The following is a 23,883-nucleotide window of genomic DNA, read 5'->3' as shown; positions in this document are numbered from 1 at the left end:
GTTTTGTGGTGGCTGATGATGAAATAGTAAAACAGTATAACAAGACCTTGTTTTTTTCCATGGATATTGTGAAGCAAAGCACCACTAAATTAAAATAAGTAATTGCTTTCCATATGTACATATCAGTTCACGTCTATATATGTTTGATATTGCAATTGGGTTATTATATTTCTGTGTTTTGGAAGACAACGATATTATTGATCTCGAAATGCATGCACGATATAGATATACGATTTTCATATCGTCGCCCATCCCTACTAAATACCATTGTTGTGTGAATGACTAAAAAAAGCCCTTTGGGTAAACAGTAGATTCACTACCAGTTAAATCGACCCCGTTGGCGCTCACATTTATTATTGTACTTGCATTGAAATTTATTTGAAGAAATTATTTCAGTGTGACTTTAGGCCAAGGTGACCTACAGTATTTTTCACAGTATTGTGAGGCTTTATCTTTTGAACCACTTGCCAGAATTTGGTGAAGCTGTTTCTGCCTCTTTTGGTTTTGTTTCTTTTAACTACTGTTTGTCTGTCCTGTCTTTTGACTAAATGTTTTTCTTTTATTTTGTACTTTCATTTTTCAGACACTGTCCAATGAAGCCCACTGCGTAGAAGACATTTTAAGGGTAAATATGCTGCAGTAATCCATTTCTTCATCCCTGCTTATGCATTTTTTATAGGCTCCTCTAAAAATCAGTTTTGAAAGTTCAACAAATTATACTGTAACTGTTAAAGAAACTATCTCAAGTAAAGACTATGGTAAGCAAAATGAAACTTCAACAAAAAAGTGACAAACACAGAGATATTATATACATGATACTGTGTGTGGAGGGGGAGGGGGGGGGCAGCGTCAACATAAAAGCAACACAACTTATTTTGTTCTGCAAAAGCAAATGCTGTAAAATGTGGTCATTCCTGCCTACAAATCAAGACTTGACTCGGTGTCCTGCATAACAAACTAAACCAAATTACACCAGCCTGCTTTCAACTATTTGCATCCTTATATATGAAAATGTTTGCATTTATTTTACTTAAATTTGATTTTATTTATTTATTTATTTATTTTTGTATGAAGAGAGATTAAAAAGCTTGTAGGGTAGTACAGCTTCATAAACTACTAAATACAGACCATGACAGACCTGTATATTGCCTTACAAAACACCTTATTTCACAGAACTGCCATCAAATATTTTGATGCTACAGCTTGCTGACCTGCCCTCCTCCCTGTTTTTTTTTTTTTTTTTTCTCGCTTTGTATATTGACTATTTTAACTGGTATCCAAATTATTTCTTATTTGAGAAAACAAATCCATACTGCAAAAAATGTGTCCTTTTATAATAGAATACAGAATTATGCTACAGTACACTGTCAATAAGTCTTGTTTTACTTTGTCAGTAGCTATCGTGTTGATTTATAAACCACTGGGATCATGCATTTGTTAATGCAAATAAAACTCTAACCAAAATGACCTTTGGCGACAAGTGTGTGAAGTGATGCAAATGATTACACTGCTGGTCCCGGATGATTTGTCGTCTTTGTAAAAAGAGCTATTGAGGATGTCCATAGCTGGAAATAAGGGGCGTAGATGATCGGGGTGAACGATGAAATTGTATCTCTTGTTTGATACTTTCTCATTCTGTCTTTCTTCTGACTCATTGTTATTATAGGAAATGACCCATTCTTGGCCTCCACCCTTGACAGCCATACATACACCAAGCACAGCGGAGCCTTCAAAATTTCCTTTCCCAGCAAAGGTGAGTAAAGCCACGTTTTAAAGCCACAGGATTATTAGTGGGTAAAAAAATAAGAAGTATCTTACGTTTCCTTGGTGAAGTAGCAGCTTAAGTTGTATATGTTTGTTGCTTTTGATTGTAGAGGGTTTTAAAGTCAGTTGCCTAAAGATGAAACACAATGGTGAAGACCACTATCTGAAGTAGTGTATTTGCATCTAAATGTGTCTAAATATCCCTGCCATTGTATTAAAACTCATTAATGGTGAAGTATCTAAGTAATAATGATTTATTTTGCCTGGCTGTGAAGAGGGCACTTGGGTAGGCAGTTTCTGTAAAATGAAAATTTTAATTCCTGCGAGGCCAATTATTTGAAAGAAAAAGCAGGAAATGTGGAGATCCTTTTTAGCCTCAAACACTTTTTTCCTGTTTTTGTTTCTAGGAATCTCAGCATGTCCATTCTGGTTTTGTGGGACAAAGTAAGTTTCAGCAAAGACTTCATATATAGATGTCGTATATCATTATACACCACACCCAGAGCCATATCAGGACACGCAGGCTGCTATTGAAAGGCCCTGGGATTTCAAACATTCAGCAGCAACGGAACCTCAGCTTGTTTTATTTTAAACTGTGGGCAGTGATTTATGTTCTTGGGTATGTCTGTTAATTACACCAACAGCTGTTGATCTGTGGTACCCAAAGTACAAGGATGAACATCGTTATATAGTGTGAGATTCATCTGAAATGTATTTAATTGATCGACATAAAATGCTATTTTCTTTTTGTTTAAGTAATTTCATGTTTTAAATTAGAAACCTTGTACTATTGTTTTTTTTATAGATATATGCATCATTGCTGCTCCCTAACCTGAAGTCTTGTATTGTTGTAATTTTGGCATTTCTTTACTTCTCCCTTTGCTCTGTCCATTTACAGCACAATTTGGCAAAATGAAAACAAGATCGATATTTCCTTTTTGAAATATTTTGTTTAGTTTTAAATGCCAAAAAGATTATAGATTTATTATAGTGCATAAGGGATTGAGATTCATAGATCTGTTGCATTTTATTTTTCAGAACACTATGATTCATCTTCAAAAGTACCGCCATCAAACTGTCAACAGGGATCATCGTAAGTACTGCTTGTCATTACTCCCTGAAATCAGAGCTCTGTTTTAATATAAAGTGAACTTTTACAAGTATGCTATATTCATTCTTACCATATGAACAAAAACAAGTGTTTAACTCAAATTATTAATAGTATTGCAAGCTAATGTAATTTTGTATTTATTTTCAACATTGACCGTGGTACTGTACAGCAGTACTTGTCTTGAAACTGTACCACAAAATGGTCCATCATTAAATGACCATTTGATCTTATTATGCATCATACAAGCAGCCAATCGGGACAACCACATCTATTGTGATACATTTACTATCCTGATCTGCATATCATGATACATAGTGTATTGTTACACCCCTACCTGGAACCAGAATCCCTCCCCCCCCCTCCCCAAGTGATCTGATTTGATCATTTATTTACCAATTGATCATCTCACTTACAACATGTAGTAGCAGTACAGGATCCGTTTCTGCATCACTTGGTATTCATTGAAAATGCAAGCTTGGCCTGTGGATGTAATTCCAGTCTCAATTAGTGCCTGTGAAATGGGGCTTGAGTTCTTGCTGTAGCTGCAGCGTGAGACAGAAGACCTGCTGCAGTTGGAAGCTGTACTTGTCCACTTGCTTACATGGGGTGATTATTTTTAAAGGTAGACCTGTGGTTTCGTGGTGTTAGAAACACAAAGGGTAAGAGTGTGAAAGGACAGTTTTTGGTGTATAGTTTTTACTTCGCATGGGGTCTTATTATATGCTGACAGAAAAAGCATCTCTTTGTCTGTAGGGGCTAGCTGCGCCAAGATGTCTGGGCCACAAGCAGTTTTTAATGAGCTGCTTTTCCTCTATACGTGTAAATCGAAAATCACAGTATATAAATTGGATAATGGATTTTATATATAAATATAAACTCTATATATGCACACAGAATAAGCATGTATACAATGTATATTGTGTGTGCCTACAGTATATGGAAACAATGGCTCATAGAACAATATGCAAACACACCAGTAGGTTAATGGGACAAAATACAATGTTTTACATTGTGTATTTTTAAAAAATGCAATTGAAACTAAATGTCAGTAAACTCCTCATTGGGAAGCTATTTGAACTAAAAGTATATCGAGACATTTAAACAGTTTCTCTGGTGTATTTGGAACACCGTGTTATGATTTTTATGGATCTGTAGAGAGCTTCCTATAAACTTCCATTAAATGCATAGAACAGTGATGTTGGGTGCACCGGTGTGATACTCTTAGAGGCTCAGAGCTAAAGTGGCTCCAGTCCCTAGAGGGACAGACTCGGATAGCTAGGTTCCAATATGTGCTTGTCACAGGTAATTATTGTGCTCTATTTTCTTTTATACATTTCTTGAACAAAAATAATAAAACAACTTACTATAAGTAGTTTTGGAAAGCACTGATACTGCAGTTCCGTTGTTGTTGTTGTTGTTGTTGTTGGTCGTCAACTATGAACCTTGTTTATTGGTTCATGTTGGTTCCAGTTCCAGCGAATCCCCTTCAGTGCATTGTCTTTCTAGAAATCTATGACTTCTACTTTTTATAAAATAAAATTGCAAGAGGTGATAAAGCTTTTTTAGGGTTCTGTCAGATATACTTAGATTGTGCTTATTGTTCCTTGCTGTGCAATACAATGTTGCTTTTTTGCGTAGGTGTTGTACAAGAAAACTGCAGCATACATAGGAGGTAGGTTGCACACCCAGAGCCACACCGCCACTTTTATATGTACAGTACAGTGATGCCAACGGCTACGATTTGGCCTTAGCAGCTACTATTTTGGAGGTAATGGATAATAATGGATACTCCCTGAACGTTTATGAAATATTATTTCAATACCATGTGTGTGTTTTCCTGTTTAATAATTTAATGAATGAATGGTTCTTTTAATACTGTATTTCACTGACAGTTTATTGTGGCATTTTAACTGACATACTAAAAGCTTTGAGCCAGGTTGCTTAGTAACCAGTTTACTTGGTCGCACGTTTACTTGGTTGATTATCAGTAAGACTGGGGATTAAGTCACGGCGGTCGCATATTCCTTGATTTTAGTAGAGAACATTGAACTTTTACTAACAAAACTTGAAATTCCACCTTAACCAAAAAGGCGTCCATATCACTCACGTAGGTACGAAGAAACACCAGCAATACGCAACATCTGACACTCCTCATTACTGTATGTTTGTGCAAATGGGTTTTGAGGTTTAACTTGCAATAATTAATTAATTAATTATTGGATACTACGCAGCATTTTGTGTTTTGATAGTTGCAGAGTAGTAACAATTTTTAAATAAAAAACATTAAGTCTTTTGAAGTGCTGTTATTTTGATAGTTTATTTATATTAAAGTTTTGAGTTTGAATATTTCAGTTCAGGTTTGATAGCGGTTACGAGATCCTAAAACACTCTTCATTACTAATATTTAAATCCAGAATAAATAGAATTCCAAATTAAAAATAAAAACAGCAGGCCTAAGAGTTTGCTGCCACAGGCCCAGGGCCCTTTCTCAGGGAAGCAATCTGGACTATTGGTGTCCGTGAACCACAGACATCTAGGTGCTTACTACTGTTCAGACCGGCTATTTCCTAAGATTCAAGCACGGTCCCCCCCCCCCTTTTTGGGGCGTGACTACAACATTAGTCACAGACCCACAAGACACTGCTGCGGTGTCTCAGGAGGTGACAGCTCTGCTGCAAAAATTAACCACCAGCCCCAAATAAGAAGTAGATATAACTGATTGTGTATATGCTTTGCTTTGCTTTGCTTGTCATATTTCAACTCAAAATGCAATAGGGTATCCTAGGCCAAAATCCTAGAACTCGCATTGCCTGCAAATGTAAAATCAGCAATTTTTCCAGAAGTTTAGTAAAATATTTGCTCACAGCGGGATATGAACTATTATGCATGAGCAATACCTGGTTTCTAACACAAAGATTGCTTTATGAGGAACTGTTTCAACTTTAAACCCCTTAACTGACAACATATAATAAACTGTTGCTACTTGTAGTAAACCCTTTTTGGTTTTGAAAGTTTTATTTGCAGTATATGGCTGTTAATTTGTGTTTTGTCTTTGAGTTAAATTTTTTTTTGTCTTTGAGTCATTTTCTATACATTACACTTGCAGTTGTTTTAATTATGAAACTTTGATCAGTGTCTTGCAGTATGTCACAATCCTTTTTACCAAACGAAAAAAATAAAAAATGGTATCAACTACTGTTAAACTTTCTGTTTGAGTTGTTAGTAAAGTAGAACTGGTTTGCTAGTTGGGAGTTGGTGTTTCTCCCTGTGTGATTTGAGGTTCTCTGCCTTACACCTCCAGTGCCCCACAGAGCAGCAGTGTGGCGTCGGCACATTCCAGCGACGGCGAGTCCGAGAGCTTGAGTGAGTCAGACAGCACCTCGGGCTCCGAGACTGAGAGCGAGAGCAGCTCCAGCGAGAATGAGGAGGAGGAGCGCGAGCCAAAGAAGAGCCCGCCAGTGCCTGAGGTAAAGGTGAGCGAGTTTAAAAATTGATTTCCCATTAATGTCAGGGCTCTACATTTTAGATTTTTTACTACTGGCCTCTTGGGCCACTGAGGTAGTGTTTTTACTGGCCAGATACAATTTTTACTGGCCCAATAATAAGTACAAAACTGTATCACCCTGTTCAGCAAGTTAATAGCAGAGTAATGTATTAGGTTGTGTGTTGGCGCCATTCAAAAATAAAATAAACCATCTTATGGATTATTTGTTTAACCATTCCAATTTTGTGTATACCATATGATTAAATGGTAATAGCTGATCTATTTTTTAAATCTGGCTTTTTGTACATTTAACATGTTTTGACTAGATGACAATATAAAAGTATAATGAGTTATCAACTGGAATAAATTCACCCGATGTTTAATTTTTAAACTATTGTTGTGTTATTTTATATACCGTTATTTTTGGCTTCAGAGTTGCTATGGCATCAGTAAATTAAAGAAGAAAAAAAAACCTCCCTGTTTTTCACTGTGGAAATCTGGTAATCCTAAACTACAGGGACAGTGACACCAGAATCTTGCCGAACTTGACAAAAACTCACAAAATTAGTAAAATATATTCAATCTTTTCTCAAATTACTTTAATACCGACAGTAATTCAAGAAATGCATCCAATAAATTTAACAACGTAAGAATCTAAAACATGCTATTAAAAACCAGAGCAATACATTAATAGCTACCATCTTTCAATATGCCTTGCAGGATATGGTATACATCCAGTTCACACACCATATAAATGAGCCGAGTGCACTTGTAAACTGCATTGTGAACACAAACAGACTCAGTCCTGAAAAAAACGAAAGGGAAACAAAAAAAACTTTAGCTTGCATGCATTTTCTTTCATGATGGTTTTTCATTTCCATATGTTTAGTAATGTGTACGGTAACCAAAGAAAGCCCACGTCTCAAATAAAAAGAGGCTAAGCGAAGCCTTTCAATATATGCCGTATTATTTCAGCCATTTAACATGCACACATTAGCGTGCTTGTCAGAAAATGAAAATACTGTATTCAGGATTTGAAAATGTGTGTATACAAATGATACTCGTTTTTTTTACAAGCAAACCCTCAACCAAGCTGTTACCATGGTAACAGCAACGCTAAAAGGTTAACGGATTTATACTAATCCTAATAATAAATACTATTGAAACAATAATCATAATAAAAATAATCTTTCTCAGATCATTGTCACTTGTAGCCTCTCCCAAGTCAGCGCCAATCTTACTGCTGATATGAATGAGACCTGTAAAGATTGTGAACGGCATTTCTGACCTGAACACATTGTACCCCAAATCAAAACGTTGGACAATTCGATCCCGTTGTCCAGCTTCCACGTGGCGTATCTGGGTATTCATCGGTGCATCTTTTTTCGCTGCAGTCACAGCAGCAGACAAACACCTGCTATCTTGCAAACTATTACTGTGAGACTGGATATGAGGGCAACTAAATGTTGAATTCCCAACAAAAAAGCTGCTGTTTTATCTGCGAGTCTGGGTTTCACTGTCATCATGAAGCCAGATTAAGTCTTTCTTCCACTCCACTCTATTTTCATCAATTTTTTTTTCATAATTTCTTTCTTTATAATTATTGATTTAAACGCTTTACTTTTGGCTTTTTGGTACAGTTGGTTGCTTTTAGCTGTTTAAAAAAAAAAAAAAAAAAAAAAATTGGGAAAGTTCGGACAAGTTCAATTACGCTGTTATTGGGTGGGGGGGGATGGCGTATGTTTATAAAAATGGGTTTGTAAATTCGGTTTTCAGCTTTTTGGCACACTGACCCATTTTCGTGCGTTCATGAAACGGAAGCCATGTGCACTGTACTATATACATTATACAGTTAAAAAATGTAACCAGCCCAGTCGGGCCTGTGGTGCTACATAACTACCGGCCAAACTGCGCTCTCTACCGGTGCCATGGTTAATGTTGAACCCTGAATGTACTATTTGTGCAACCTTTTTAATAACTCCCACTCAAAACTACAGACCGGTAAACTAATGCAAAATACAGTATATTAGTATTGTATGCTTACAGTAGTGCCGGAAGATTTCTGTGTATCAACTACTTTACATAGTCAATTTCTACAACATGCGTGGTAGAATTTACATTTTAGGTAAATCATCTGTAGAGAAGAAAAAAAAAATATTGCATACAGTATGTAAGAACTTGTTAGCATTTTGCATGAATTTATAAGATCATGTCTTAAACCAAAGCAGGCTGGGGGAATTTATAAAGCTTTCTGTCATTTCATGATGGAGCAGATATATTAATAAAGTATTAAAGTACCCAATCTAGTTATGAATATGCGTTCTGCATTTGGCCAGTGTTGTGTTAATGTTTGAACTGAAGCACTTGTAGCATTAAACTGCAGATCTTAAGACAGAGAATACACAATAACTGATGATCCACTTTAAAATATGCTGTAGCTGAATACACAATATTAAAAGGCAACTCTTGGCATTGTCAGGAAAACAAATGGAAATACAGTCTTGTAAGGAAGTTGACAGCAACCATAAGACAAAGTTGTGGTAAATGCATAGGTTTCTCAGTTTGATCTAGAGGCTGTTGCGCTAATGTAAGCCCTGCAGTATGACAACAGATTTGTGGGGAATTTTCAGCCTGCTTGTCAGAAAATGCAGCCAGCAGCTCTTTGAGCTCCGAGACGTGGTACATTTTTGAGGATATTGTGTGACAGAAAGAACTAGGTCAGTCTGCATGACATTGTTCTGAAGTAGAGAGTTGGAGAGACTTGAGTGCTGTCATTTTAAAAGAATCGCGTTCCAATGTCGGGAAATTAAATTCCGGCTGAGGCCCTGTCTGATCTGAAGGTAGTTGGATTACACCTGCTATGGTTATACTAGGTGTTGCCACGTGAGAGTAAATGTCTCCTGCATTTTAAGTTCCTGAAATATAAGTTTAAAACTCACTGCTCAAACTAGTGCTTGTCCAGTAGCGGTCTTGCTGTAGGATTAGGTTGTGGCCGGAGAGAAGCACCAGTAAGTCATGCTGTAATGCAAATGCTTGACCTTTCTCATGTAAATGAATGTCACAGCTGCAATAGCCTGCTGAGCTTACAGCATTGACAGAGGTAATTCCTTCATATGGGCTGTGATGTATTAATTAATTTGCCAAAAGAAAATGGCATACAGAGAAGGGGAAAATATATATATTTTTGTTATTGATCTGTTGTCCTGTTCTCAAAGCAATCGCATAAAAATAATGGAAATGGACAGCCAATGGAAATGGAAAGCTTTTGTCCAGAGTTGTTGTTTTTCTGGTCTGTGCTATGACTGTTCCAACACTGCTGAATTAGTTCTCAGATAGAGGGTTCTAGCTCACTGGCAGACAATTTGCAGGTATTGTCACAGGAAATGAGTTCCTGTATCTGTCCACATTTGCAAAAGTGAAAAAGAGAAAATAAAAACATGCACTATATTTGACTTCTCTATATATTTTTTTCTTCGTTATTACAGCCTGATGCTCCAACAGCAAATAAATGGCAGCTGGACAACTGGTTGGTCAAGGTTAACCAACAGTGTTCACATCCAGAGAGCCAGAGCGACCCTGCTCAGAGCCACATTGAGGAGAGCAGAGTGCAGGACAGCAATGGTGACAACCCAGAGGAGAGCTTGAAATCGAACGAGTCTTGCCCGCCTCATGAGGAGAGCAGCAGGGAGTCTAGGGTTATACAGGACATCTCTCACAGCAAGGGCAGCCGGCAGAAATCCCCGGCACACAGGGCTGGCATCAGCCAGAGACAGTCAGTTGGCAAAAAGCAGCCTTGCAAATCTGCCAAGGTACCCAGGCCGGAGGAGTGCCGGGGGGACCTAAAGGTAGAAAGCGAGCCTGCCCCTCCCAAAGGTAAAGACCAGTCATCCACAGAAAAGCCAAAGGTTAAAACGAAAAATGGGCACGAGAAGCCCAGTAAGGAAACTGAGACTGGCAAGCCCCCTAAACGTGTTCCTTCCGAAAAGAAGAAACGGAAAGAACCAACGGCTACTCTTAAGCCTGCCTTGGACTCGCACTGTGAGAGGGAGGGCAGAGCGGTGTGCTCTCGGCTTCCCCAGGCTGAGAGCCAGCCTCCCTCTGCAGTGAGGACTAGTGCCGATAAGGCTGTGAACCAGGAAGAGGACTGCCTCAGGAAGGGCGGAGCGCTTACCCCGATCGGGGATGGGAGGCTGCTGTCCCCGCTCCGAGACGCCAAGGCCCCCCAGGCACTGGTTGTGAAGATCCAACTCAGCCTGCTGTCTAGGGTCCCACAGCCGCCTGGCAAAGGCAGCCACCAAAAGAAAACTGCCCTCCCAAAGCCATCGGTGGAGAGGAAAAAGGAGGCAGGGAAATTGACTCTTGACAGTGCTCCCCCCAAGGTTCACAAAAAGAGACAGGTTGGTTAGATTTACGTTGAATTTGTCTTATGTTTTTGATGCTAGCAAAACCAGTGATTTTAATTTCCCCTTTTTAACATCTACCTACTATTAATCATTATTATACTCAAACCTATCAAACCTTAAATGTATTTCTACTTAAGATTTTTTTCTTTACTTGTCCATTCTCTTTTCCACCACAAGTACACAATGTACACAATTTTAAAAATGTCCCCCAACTGGTGTGTTAGCTACATGACAGCTCAGTGTGAAAGCAACCAGTATGACACCAGTAGTATTCTACCCTTGTTAAACAGATACCTAAATAACTGTCTAACTGCACTATTCTCTGGTTCCCATTTATTTAACATTTTACAAAAAAATAATAATAATCTGCAACACACTTGTTTTAGGTTTGTTTCTAAATTGAAACAATGGTGGAGTAAAGTTAGCCCCATGCATTTATACTGGTAGAGGCTTATTCATTAGCTTCATTAAAGTAAACCTGAACACTGGTAGAGGCTTATTCATTAGCTTCATTAAACAGTGCCAGGTGAGGAACTCCAGAAGCACACAAATGTATAGCATGTGCCATTATGATGGACACAAATGTTCTCGTGTCTACAGACAGCAATTAAATATAAAGGTACAAGGAAGCGTCCAGCAGATCCAGGTTCTGTACCGAAGGGTACTCCCTGGGATGATGATTATTATTGGTAGGAGCAGTAATTCTAGTGAATCCGCACAACTTGTCCCCGATTTATAAGGCACTCCTTTACATCAGCCAGTACTGGCGCTGATTCACTGTACAGACCTCACAGTGCATTGGCACAGATTATAAACCAGTGCAAAATTTGTTTCTGGTTTACAAACTTTACAATTCAGAAATGTTCAAATTTATGTATTAGAAGTACCTTTTTATATCAGAAGTACAACCAATAATTTATAAATCAGGATGACTATTGCAGTTCTGGTTTATAAATCAGATTTGTAAATACCCTAATAAATGAATGTGTTTTTATGATGTGCACATCAGACTGAAACTGCCATTCAGGTGCTACAATCTAGGGGCAAATCTGTGGTTTTCTACACCATAGGAAAAGTTCCATCATCAAGGGAAGCGATGAAAGGCTGGAGTCTTGCAACATTTTTGCAACCCGTCACATGTTTGTCGGGACATTGACCGTCCTGCGTGGTGTAACTGCATGGCAGTTCTGTGCGTATGCTGTAATGTTCAGTTGCCTATTTTGTATGTGTTTTTTAGGCTGTGGAGAATGAAAAATCTCTGGGAATAAAGAGGCCAAAGCTAGATACAGAAATCAAGCCATCATCTTCAAATCCTAAAAGTCCAGGAAAATCCAAGTAAGTTAACTACACACCAGATGCAAATGCAGCTACAATGCTATTTAGATACTACTTCCTGGTACATTTTCTGTAGTTCACGTGGTCTAATTGTAGCTAGACCGCAGCAGGCGTCAGACTGATCTACACCACATGAACTGCCAACACATGGCAGCAACTTCATCGAATAGCACTGTAATAGTTTGTGCATGTCTTGCATATACATCTCTGAATTCCAGGTGATTCCCTGAAAATCCGAAGTGTAATCAAGTGTTTTAACAGTGCATGCACACATCCTCTCTCATTACAGATCATGCGTTGAGCGGTGCCCTTCTGTTCTCTCCATGAGCACATCATGTAGGGGCAGCAGAAAGTGTCTGGTTTCTTTTAGAACAGACTGTTCAGTGTAATATTCGTGTTGTCAGCTGCTCTTGAACTTACCAGCTTGATCTATGCTGTGTGTTTGAAATGTAGATTGGGGAAAGCACTGCCATTAATCACCAGTCTTAAATGTTTGTGCCTAAATGGTGCCATATTCAAAGCTTTATGTCTCGGAAACCATTTGAAGTAGTGACTTTATATTTCCAGGGTTGTATTAAATCTCTATGGTGATTTCATGTGTCTGCCATATTGAAGTCATGTGAGGTGTTTTTTTTTTACATTTCTGCTGCATGGAGACAAGTTATTTTCTAAATGTTGGTACACCCCTGTATTTTATTTTCTTTAGTTAAGTTGCCACATTGTTGTAACCTTTAGCTATGTCAATGATAAAGACCAAATGCTTTGGCATAGTGTTTTTGTAGTTGGTACACTGCTGTATTCCATGATTCATTCAATAAAGATTAATTACTGGTGGTGTCCACTGAATGTTTTAATCTGGCCATATACAGACCCACCCTTGGTCATAGTGTCTTTTATAGTTGACATACAGCTGTATTATATGATTCTTGCAATATATGTTTCAGTAATGAACAGATCTAAAATGTGTGTTTTTTTCTCATTTTACTGTACTTATATGCTGTAAGAATGCCATGAAACCCTAGTTCATTCCAGTACAGATTTACAAGGCTTTGCTGCACAGTTATATAATGTTTGAAACTCTACTTTTATTAGGTCAAATGGTATCGTAATACAGTTAGCAGGTATCATGCAAGACAGAAATCCCCGCTTTACAAAAAGTCCCTTGACTTTCTGTGATCATTACCTCCCGCTTTCAGCAGCTGTGTGTATATATGTTCACAAACGAGTAGTGAAGGATTATTCTGTCACTGATGCCCAATTGCACTTTATCATTTTTGTTTGGTTTTATTTTTTTAGGGTACCCAAGAGCGCCAGTAAGAAGATGAAGAAAGTGCCTGTGCCCCCTCCAGTGTCTCCGGCACAGGGGCCTCCCAAGGGGGCCGGGTACAAGCGGTGCAGCAGTGAGAGCAGCACAGCCGGTGCCTGCAACGCCAAGAGCAGCCACGTCGGCCCTTCATCTGTCAAGCACAAGAAGACCCAGCAGAAACACACAGAGCACTCCAAGAGCAGCAAAGTGAGTTCACAGATCTGCCACTGCGTGTGTTTGTTCATGGCTGATCTTAGAAACTAGCGATAGTAGTGGTGGAAATGGTTAAGCACTAGTGTGGCCAGAACCAAAATATGTTGAAATGGAATCTGAGTGGGATGTGCTAAGTGGGGTTCTTTTCTTTGTTTAGCTGGCTTTGTACTTTTTGTAGTGATTGTAAAAGTGTAATTAGGTAACAGCAATAAGATGTTGGAATGCCAAACATGTAAGGATTTAGGTGACAGTATGATATTTCCTTACACAACAATAATTAAGTTGTCAATATTATGTGTTCACTATACAGTTTAATTATAGTCAGCTATCCCGCTTGCATATTTTTCATGCAAAATGTTCTGTTTCTTGTTTAACACAGAAATCTTCACAGAGCTCCTCCACTCCTTTTCCAGTGCCTTCATTGCCAAATGAAAGCTCAAAGCCAGCAAGACCATTACAAAAGTTTGATAACAAGTAAGAACATTTAATGTATTAAGTTCAGAAAACAAACTGATATGAAAATTTAGTCGTTTTTTGATTTTGCCTGGTTTTTAATCTAGCAAGATATTTGACACTGGTGTGTATTCACAGATTGAGCAGATTGTTCTGCTAATAGAAATATTTGACTTCATGCATTATGGGCACTGTTGACACAGTTAAATGTTTCACAAGTTTGTATTCATTTAAAATCTAAGCACTCGTCAGCAGATGGAGATCCTCCTTCATTGTAATACTGTATGTGGTTTATTGCAGGCAGTATCCTGTGGAGCATCACATTAAGGAGGCCAAAAAATTAAAACACAAGGCTGATGTCATGGTAAGTACTGTGCACACTAATTCACACGCCTGTGCTGTATTTGTAGACCTCAGAGAGCATCTGCTACAATTCAGAGGCTATATACTACTGGTGGATGACCACTAAGCTTATAAACTTGGAACTTATTTAAATGCGGACGCGGAGTACAAGCAACAGAAACTTCACATATTCTTTTTTGGTACATTTACAGCAAATTTAATAATACACAGTGTTATAAAATTGCAAATCAACAGTGCTTTCTTACTTGGGAATAAAGTTTTACACATTTATAAAATAAAACAAAATAAACAAAAATACGTCATAAAGAAGTACAAATACGTAGTAACAATTATTTATTGATTTGAAGTCGGACAAAGTTGGAAAAGCTTTCAATTACCTGGATGCTGCTCTGTCGTTCATTGAGAGTGGAATATCCATGGAGTCCAACCCCCAGACACCAAAGTCGGCGTATACCATGTTCTCTGAAACTGTGGATTTAATCAAGTAAGTAATAAGATCAAGAAATAGAACAGTTCATTCTTGTTATTACTTCACATCTCTCCACGTTTGCATATATATAATTAATTATTTTTTATTATTTATTTCTTAGCAGACACCCTTATCCAGGGCGACTTACAATTGTTACAAGATATCACATTATTTTTTACATACCATGACATTATTTTTTACACATTATTTTTACATACAATTACCCATTTATACAGTTGGGTTTTTACTGGAGCAATCTAGGTAAAGTACCTTGCTCAAGGGTACAGCAGCAGTGTCACCCCAGATTGAACCCACAACCTTCCGGTCAAGAGTCCAGAGCCCTAACCACTACTCCACACTGCTCCCCTATATATATATATATATATATATATATATATATATATATATATATATATATATATATATATAATATATATATATATATATATATAAAAATTACTAGGTATGTAACAAGGTATTGTGCTATAATTGTTGTACTGTTAGGTATATAATCCACTTGTCTGTTTTGCCAAGAGGAGATGAATGCTGTTTGTAAAAATTGTTTGGTTCAGGTATTACAAATGCATTCTCTTTTATTTTCAGATTCATAGTGAAATTAAAAAACTTTGTAGACCCATCTGCTCCTGCACCAGAGAGAATCTTTGCAGTTTTATGGTAATAATTTCTCCATTAAGTATGATGGAAGTGTAGTATAATTCTCAAACACCTACAGTGTAGCAGTTTGCAAAGAAAAAGTAGCTGATACCTCTGTGTGAAGGATGTTGCTTTGATTTAGTAGGCCTCCTTAAACAGTTATTTCAGTGTCTAAAAATTCCTGATTAACTGATTTTAAAGAGTAAGTAGCAGAGTTCTGAAAAATATACTGTTTAAATAATGTACCTGTAATTGTTCTTTTCATTAACATCCTGACAACTTTGTACACTTACTTATAACTTTAAACTGTTTTTTTTAACAAAGCTCTTTTCAAAATGACTGCTAGAGAGCACTAGGGTTTAAAGTAGTGTTTCTCAACCCTGGTCCTGGGGACCCCCGGTGTCTGCTGGTTTTCATTCCAGCTGAGCTCTCAATTACTTTAGAACCTTAATTGAACTGGTCATTTGCTTAATTAGACCTTTTTTAATTGTTTTCAGCTCATAAGCAGTTGCAGATTTCAAGTTAGCTATAACATTTTCTAAGTTGAACTCTGCAACTGTTTAAGAGCTGAAAACAATTAAAAAGGTCTAATTTAAGCAAATGATCAGTTCAATTAAGGTTCTAGTTAAGTAATTGAGAGCTCAGATGGAATGGAAACCAGCAGACACAGTTTGGCCCCCAGGACCGTGGTTGAGAAACACTGCTGTAAATCACTGCAGGAAGAGCAATTAAACCAAAAAAAAAAACAAAAAAAACTTAACTGCTCTGGCTTTTCTGTTCCGTACCACATCATGGATTGTTATTGCTGTGTTACCTTTGTGACAATGTGGGCAATAATCCTTACACTATCCGTGCACTACAGCAAAAATATCTTTTTGAAAGACTTTTAAAGTTAAAGTGTAAAAAGTTGTCAGGTACGTTATTTAAACAGTTGTAGCAACACATGGGAACATGTAATGCTATATTTTCCAGAAACCTGCTACTTCCTCTTTTAAGCTAAGAATAAATGAAAGGGAACAATGGTTATCTTTCAATCTGCTTCTTTGTAACTTTCAGCATGCGGTGCCAGTCTCTTCTCCACATGGCAATGTTTCGCTATAAAAAAGAGGCTGCGTTAAAGCATTCAAGAACCCTCACAGAACATTTCAAGGTAAATATTTTGCATATTTTACCTATTCAACATAATGTATTGGTCTCTCCCTGAGTTGCCTCCTACTCTTCCTCCTTATGCATCTCCTACTTTTAATTACAGAGTTCTTCCCGATCAGCACAAGCTCCTTCCCCTTGTGTTGCGAGGTAATTGCACATTTATAAATATTACTTTCATTAAACGTTGCTGTTTTTAAATGGGGAATATTCATTTAAGACCAGCTACCATGATTTACCTACAAACGTTGACCTACAAGCTACAAACCTTCTTCATAGATGAAACATGTGTTTGTTTCTATCAGAAGCTCTGGCACGCCTTCCCCAATGTCCCCGATGCCATCCCCTGCCAGCTCTGCCGGGTCCGTGCCCGGATCCAGCCTCAGCAATGGGGGGAGCACTGGAATGTCTGTCACCATCCCTCAGATGATTAATCAGGTGGCCTCATCCTACATCAGCATCACCTCCCTCTTCCTGACTGCCCACGATATCTGGGAACAGGCGGATGCACTAGCAAAGAAAAATAATGGTAAAGAATGGGAGGTGTTACACATTCCTCCAGAGGGGTTCTGTTCAATGTTTATTATGATATTCATTTCATTGTTCCCTTTCAAGTGCGAAATGTACCCCGAAACCTGAATAAGATATATCAAAGCTGCTCGTAGCCTGTGACGCAGTCATGGCCCGCCCCCGAGGGCACAAAAGCACTGCGGTCACAGACCTCAACACCATTTTTCCTTTCAAGGACTGACAGGAGAGTATATATGTGATATTATAAATAATCGTTGTATTAGTTTTACTAATTATGCGGATTTGTACACTGCTGCCTGTTTGTTACGTCCCTCTGCAGCCTTGTGCCCCGCGTGAAGCCAGCGGCTTCTCGCTCCTTCCCAGGGATCAAGCAGTGTAAGGCTGACTTTGGCTGTCCGCCCAGTCTGCAATAGCTCCGGCTGGAGTTACTTATTTCTCATTTTGGCTTTGGCTAAAATTACGAGATGTTTTATATTATTTATGTAATTGTTAAATTACTGTATTTTGTTGAAGTTTTTTTCTCATTGTCTTTTTTTCCTGTCTGCATCACAGTGCTATGGCACATGTGTAGTGAGAGCAGCTGCCGGGCTAACTGCAGCACTGCGTAGGACCAAGATACTTTCTTTGGTTGTGGTTAAGGCTTGCAATCTCTCCCACAGTATCTTGATGCCGTTTTAGTGACCACTTTAGAGAGGTGGCTGCCTCCTCACCCCATGGCTCTGTGCCAAAGGAGACTGGACGACGCACCCAGGAGAGTAGCCTCAGGAAGCAGTCTTCACGGCCTTCCTCATCTTCCTCTGCTTCTCCTCCACCAAGGAAGAAAGAGGTCAATGTTCAAAGCGATCGACGGACTCTGAGCAGATAGAAATGCTCTGGGCAGCTGTTTCCCACCAAGGAACGGTTCTCACAGAGTTACTGCGGGAACGTTCAGTGCGTCCTGTCCCCTTGCGGCCCCAGGGGGCTACGGGTGCAGAATGGCCACAGGAGGTCATACTGTCCATCGCTGCCTCTGATGAGGTGAGCTAACAGGAGCTGGCGTTCCCGTCTGAGGACATGGAGTCCTCAGACGGGAACGCCAGTCTGACAGCACCGTCCCCTGTGGTTAAGCTCTCCCTGTCAGATAGAGCTTTTACCGCTGATCAAGAGGGCCACTGCAATCTTGCAGCTGCCCTGGCCTACAGAAGGCGAAACAAGGCAGTCCATCTTTGATGAGCCTACCATCCCTCCCGTGTGTCTCCCAGTGCACCTGGAATTTCTTTTGAAATCCTTAATGTGGCTATCCTTGCCACATTAAGACTCCGAAAGGCATCAGTGTCCTCAATTATCTGGATGATTTGTCACCGGCCACCTTCTATGGTTGGGCCTTAATGGATCTTGCGAAGAGCCAGCTCATGCCGTCTCAGACAGCCTCCTATCTAGGAGTGTGCTTGGACACCAGGTCCATGCTGTCCACTCTCTCGATTGGCAGTGCAGAGAATAGCTGCCTGTTTGGAGCTCTTTCAGGTCAACAGAGCACTCACGGTAGTGACATTCCAGAAACTTCAGGGCTTGATGACTGTAGCTTCCCAAACCCTTCCATTGGGTCTCCTGCGCATCCGCCTTCTGCAGGCCTGGTTCAACAGAAGGTTTTTTTAGCCTACGTTGAACCGTGACCGCCTAGTGACAGTGTCTCGACACTGTCTAAGGCACTCTCTTAGTGGAAACAGCCTGCCCAGCTACGCCTCGGTGTAGCACTGGGCTGTGTCACCAGAAGGGAGGTCATCACCACAGGCACATTCAGTCTTTGGTACATTTACGCATACGGTAATGGTTACATTTCGTACTTTAAAAGGGAACGTTTGGTTATTATCATAACCCTGGTTCCCTAAAATAGAAATGTAACCATTAACCTTCAAGGTCACTGCACCCATGATTGCAGCAGGCTTGAAGGAAAAATGATGTTGAGGTCTGTGACCGCAGTGCTTTTGTGCCCTCTTGGGCGGGCCATGACTGCGTCATAGCCTCTACAAGCAGCTTTGACATATCTTATTCAGGTTTAGGGTCTTTCGAAGGTAAATACCCATACGGTAATGGATACATTTCTATTTCAAGGAACCAGGGTTTTGGTAATAACCTAACGTTTTCTTTCTTTCTTTCCTCAGAGTTCTTTGTGGAACTCGACTCAGCGATGGGCCCTCTGTCCCTGACCACCAGCATGAGTGCTCTAGTACGCTTCACAAGACAGGGTTTGCATTGGCTCAGACTGGACACAAACATGCCATAAACAAAGGGCCCAAGATTTTATTTTTTTTTGCTTTTTTTCTCTTTCCAAGAAAAAGCCCTGCTCTGTTTGGACTTTAGTAGCCACAGAAACAAGACCTGCACTTTTTTCTGAGTGGAGGAAGGAAAAGCTCTGTGACCAGCTTCAATATGAGATTCAGAGCTACGGCAGAAGTTGCCTTGTACAAACTGAACAAAGTTGCAAGAATGCAGCCCTTGAGTCCAAAAAAGTACAATTTATTTTATTTCCCTTTACGATGGATCAATGTATAGCGGTCTTGATATTTAGTTTGCTTAGCTGGTCTGCACATTAGGACAGAAATACCACACTGGAAAAATCTCATCTCTTCTAAATCAGGACTGCATCTCCAACACTAACTGAACGGAAAAAAATATACAATTTAAACAACTCAAAAGCAACACACATCATCAAACCATTTTAATAGGAGCATGGCTACATACTGCAAGTAGCACAAGCGCATCTGATGGCCCAAAGGTGCCATGCATGGATGGTTTAGGAACATATCCTGCACTGCTTCTTTTTTCACACCCTCACACCCATTCAACATTTACCTTTTTCCTTTTTTTAATTATTTTTATAGTCGTTTTATTGTTAATGGAGATCACTTTCATATGCTGAGGCTGTTCTTGTGACAGTACTGGTCAACAACAAAGAGGGTCTGTGAAAATGGGATTTGAAAGTAAACCGGCCCGTGTTGGTTTCGTACTTACAAGTTGCACATCTTCTTTCACAACATATCAACTTTTCTGGTGTCAGGAAATCTCTCCAGAACCCTGGTTGGCTGAGGTCCATACATTTTATTGTGAACTGTGTGATATAGTTGGAGCTGGGTATTGAATGCTCGGGGTGGGTGTGGGGGTGATGTTCAGGTGCTGCTCATCCTGCTGGTGAAGATAGACAGTCTTATAGCCTGCCATATGGAGCTGATTGCTGGGGAACCCTGACTGCTCTCTGTTGCATATGAAGGCAATGACAAGAACCGCCTGCCTCTTTTCTTGTTGTAATGTGTTCCTAAAGCATGCCTCCATACATCACCATCAGTTCAAAAGGACAAATCTGTACTTTCACTTTCACAGCTGGTATTACATTTTAATATCGGCTTCTTAAAGTATCAAACAACAAAATAGACTGCAGCCATTATTCAAATGTAATGTCTTAGTCTTGGTGCAGTCAGTAGTCACCTTTCAGTGATTTATAACTTCATATGTGTTATTTAGCAACCCCCAGCAAACCATCCTGATTACCTTTTGCAACCTCTCCATCAAAAAAAAAAAAAAAAAGTCAGCAGTATTTTTCTCCAAGGGAGTCTGTTTTGGTCACAGCACATTCCAATGGGGTAAGGTGAAAGTACAGGTGAACTCTAACTGAAGGTCATACCTGGTAACAATGTATTTTTGTTGCTGTGTTTTTTTTGTTTTTGTTTTTTTAAAAAGAGGTGCATGCTTAAATTATTTCTGCGAAAAGACAGGTATTGATCCCCTGCTTGCACTGCAATGCATTCTGTAGTGAGTTCTGATTCCAACATGAAACATACTGTTTATATGTGGTTACATACAGAGCCTTCATCTTTAAGGGCTGGTAGTGCTGGCACTGAGCGAATCAAGGGTTATTTGATTCATTCTGTACAGTATGTCAGGAAGTATTCATCTTAGTCACCTTGTATGCTGACAGAATTGGATAGCTCTGGCTGATTTAAATATGAAACAAATCACGAAGCTCCTTAAATCCAGTCTTAAACATTGTGTGCCTTAGATAAGTAAAGCTGTTTTGGGTTGCTTTTTGTGAATATACTCTTTGTATTAGAGGCAGAAAAGCAGCATGGAAGGATGGTATGCAAAGACTAAGTAGCAGATCCTATTTGTCAAACATTGCTATTTAAAACACTATAGGGTTGGCTAATCAGCTATTAGTTTCTTGATTTTGAAATGCAGCATTGTCAGTAGGGATAACTCTAAATAAAAATGTATCATTGTATTAGAATAATGTAGGGAGTATTTGAAGACTTGAACACATTTGATTCCCAGTCAGTATTTGATCTCCAGCAGACACGCAGCCTGAGCATGTATAAAAGCAAGACCCAGAGGACTAGGGAATAAATCGACAACATCTAGAATCACTGATATTTACTTCTTTCCCAGTAGTTTAGATTACAGTTGAGAAGCATCTGCTAGGAATTATGTGTTTAATATATATATATATATATATATATATATATATATATATATATAATATATAATCATCAAATGGTTTGCAGTTTAATCAAATTAATTTATAAGGAAAGCATATTAAAATAGAAAAGTCTATTTTGGAATAAAAAGCATAACCATGCCCAATGTGCAATTTTTGTTCTATTTGTACTTTTATTTGATGAAATGTTTTGTTTAAGAATGTTGCCTCTTCTGTTTATTTCTTTTGTCTTGTTTTTTTAGTTCAGATATTTAAACATGAACTAGGATTGCATTGATCACTAGTGTTATTGTATACATAGGTGCAGAGTTGTATAGTTCAGAATTAATATAAAGTGTGTTTGTAAAGCTTTGTCCAAAACACTAACTTGTTTTTCACCACATTTGTGTACAAAATAGAAAAAGATAAACAAACAAGATTTATCAATTTGAGCAAATACTAGAACAATGTGGCCAAAATTTCAAAAGCCCATCGTCCAGATATGTGAAGCCTTTCTGGCACAGTATTACTTATTGGATATTTTAATAGGCATTTGATATATCCTTTGGTCTTCAGGATTGCCAAATTCAAGAAAGGTGTTAAATACATATCAGAGGAATTCAGGTACTTGATTTTTGTGTGCGTGTGCTTTTTTCACCCCTCAGTTACTGAATGCAGTTTCACTGTTCCTATATTTGACAATAATATTCTGTTGCTGGCTAGATCTCTTTATAGGCAGTAGAGGTGAAAACCATCCCATGGGTTTCAGTTTCAGAAGTAGCACTCACAGGTGCCAGCCAGGCTGCCAGTGTTGGATTCCTGTGCACTGTAAACTGTAAGATTTAAGTTACAAGAACACATGTTTCAAAATATGACCACATGGTTCCAGTTCTATGTAGTCATTCTTTGCTAGTTGCTAATATATAGTTTTCAGTGTTAGGCATTTGCATGAAAATGGTCTTGGATAAATATGCTTTTAAGTCACCTTTTTAAAACAACATACTTCTTTACTCATGTTCTTACAAGGAACACCAAAGACAAACTAGCGAAAGCCTTTGTAACATGTTTCATAATAACCCCAATGCACTGTGTAACATGCATGCTGTGTTAGTCTGTGCTGCCAATTGAAAAATAATCTTGTCTTTTTCAAATCTGGACATCGGGGTACCTATTGCTTAGTTTGTTGTGCTTCAATAATGAAGTCCTTCAAACGTGGCTTAGTCATCTGTGCCTTTTCTCTCTTCAGCCTGACCGCACAGCAGCTTTGTGAGCTGTTTTCTATTGTACATACCTAATTCAGCACATGACTGTTTCACAGGGAAGACAATCACCCTGTTTTATTTAAGCTTTAGCAAGAATACGATCATTGTGCGCCACTCCTGGTGCTGTTTTCAAATTGTTCAGTCATATTGCTAGTTCTAATTAGATCTTACTACCTTTTTTAAAAAAAAAAAAAACACATTCCTGTTAGTATCCCTTGCTATGAGAAGACATGCTTGATTCAGCAGCAAACCTACAGTTAAGATTTCCAACCCCCAGAGAGATACAATTCTCTCAGTTGCCAAAGAAGGCAGTTCCCGTGCCAGCACACTTAAAGACACTTGTTATGCTGTCAAGTCACTGATTTTATAATCCTTACTAGATATATATATAATATGATACTCTTTTTCAGGAAGATTTGTGTGAAAAAGAAAAACAGTAATGGTGGTATATGCAACAGCTTAATTTGTGGTTTCTATCTGTGTGTGACGCAAAGACCTAGGTTCAGGGAAATTCTTTGGCTGGTTGCTAGGAGATAATTGGGTCCATATTGGCCTTTGTTTCATTTGCATATTATATATTTATACTAATATATATAATATAAAATGTAGAAGTATTTGTAGATATATTTATTGTCTTTTTTTGTTGCTCAAACAATTTCATTTATTATTTATTTTGAATTATTGTCAATATATTCTTCTTTATAATAGCTACATATTCCATTTGTTCTGTTCTCCAGTACTAAACATGGTTGTCATGCCTTAGGTTGCAATAGACTATAAAGCATTGATTACTACTTGCTCCCTATTACCTTTTTTTTGTGGATCTGTTGCACTTTCTGAATTTAGAACAGTATGTTAGCCTTCTCTCTCCAGAAATTAGTTAAAGACCTCAGACCTTTTTCTGGCTTTTTTTTTATTTTTTATTTTTTTTATTAACTAATC

General features: G+C 38.6%; 1 protein-coding gene across 10 annotated transcripts in view; it reads left to right on the top strand.

The window, feature by feature from the left end:
* LOC117409413 (AF4/FMR2 family member 1-like) overlaps window positions 1-21,711 on the top strand; it is an 84,953-nt gene extending 63,242 nt beyond the window's left edge. For 3 of the 10 annotated variants that reach the window (XM_059018721.1, XM_059018706.1, XM_034924445.2), the window contains 16 exons: window positions 584-625; window positions 1,667-1,753; window positions 2,172-2,208; window positions 2,803-2,857; window positions 6,177-6,348; window positions 9,845-10,756; window positions 12,000-12,097; window positions 13,394-13,610; window positions 13,996-14,090; window positions 14,370-14,433; window positions 14,780-14,916; window positions 15,505-15,576; window positions 16,612-16,705; window positions 16,808-16,851; window positions 17,007-17,230; window positions 19,374-21,711. In XM_059018721.1, the coding sequence (XP_058874704.1) occupies window positions 584-625; window positions 1,667-1,753; window positions 2,172-2,208; window positions 2,803-2,857; window positions 6,177-6,348; window positions 9,845-10,756; window positions 12,000-12,097; window positions 13,394-13,610; window positions 13,996-14,090; window positions 14,370-14,433; window positions 14,780-14,916; window positions 15,505-15,576; window positions 16,612-16,705; window positions 16,808-16,851; window positions 17,007-17,230; window positions 19,374-19,495 (2,472 nt within the window). In that variant the 3' untranslated portion in view covers window positions 19,496-21,711. Of the gene's footprint in view, window positions 1-583; window positions 626-1,666; window positions 1,754-2,171; window positions 2,209-2,802; window positions 2,858-6,176; window positions 6,349-9,844; window positions 10,757-11,999; window positions 12,098-13,393; window positions 13,611-13,995; window positions 14,091-14,369; window positions 14,434-14,779; window positions 14,917-15,504; window positions 15,577-16,611; window positions 16,706-16,807; window positions 16,852-17,006; window positions 17,231-19,373 lie in introns of those variants that run through there. The other 7 variants (XM_059018742.1, XM_059018728.1, XM_059018722.1 and 4 more) reach the window with 7 other exon arrangements.
* Window positions 21,712-23,883: the final 2,172 nt, after the last annotated feature.

The sequence above is a fragment of the Acipenser ruthenus genome, chromosome 1 (genome assembly GCF_902713425.1).
Source record: "Acipenser ruthenus chromosome 1, fAciRut3.2 maternal haplotype, whole genome shotgun sequence".
Classification (NCBI taxonomy): Eukaryota; Metazoa; Chordata; class Actinopteri; order Acipenseriformes; family Acipenseridae; genus Acipenser; species Acipenser ruthenus.
Note: the sequence above shows the minus strand (reverse complement) of the source record. Positions and strands in the feature narration are given on the sequence as shown.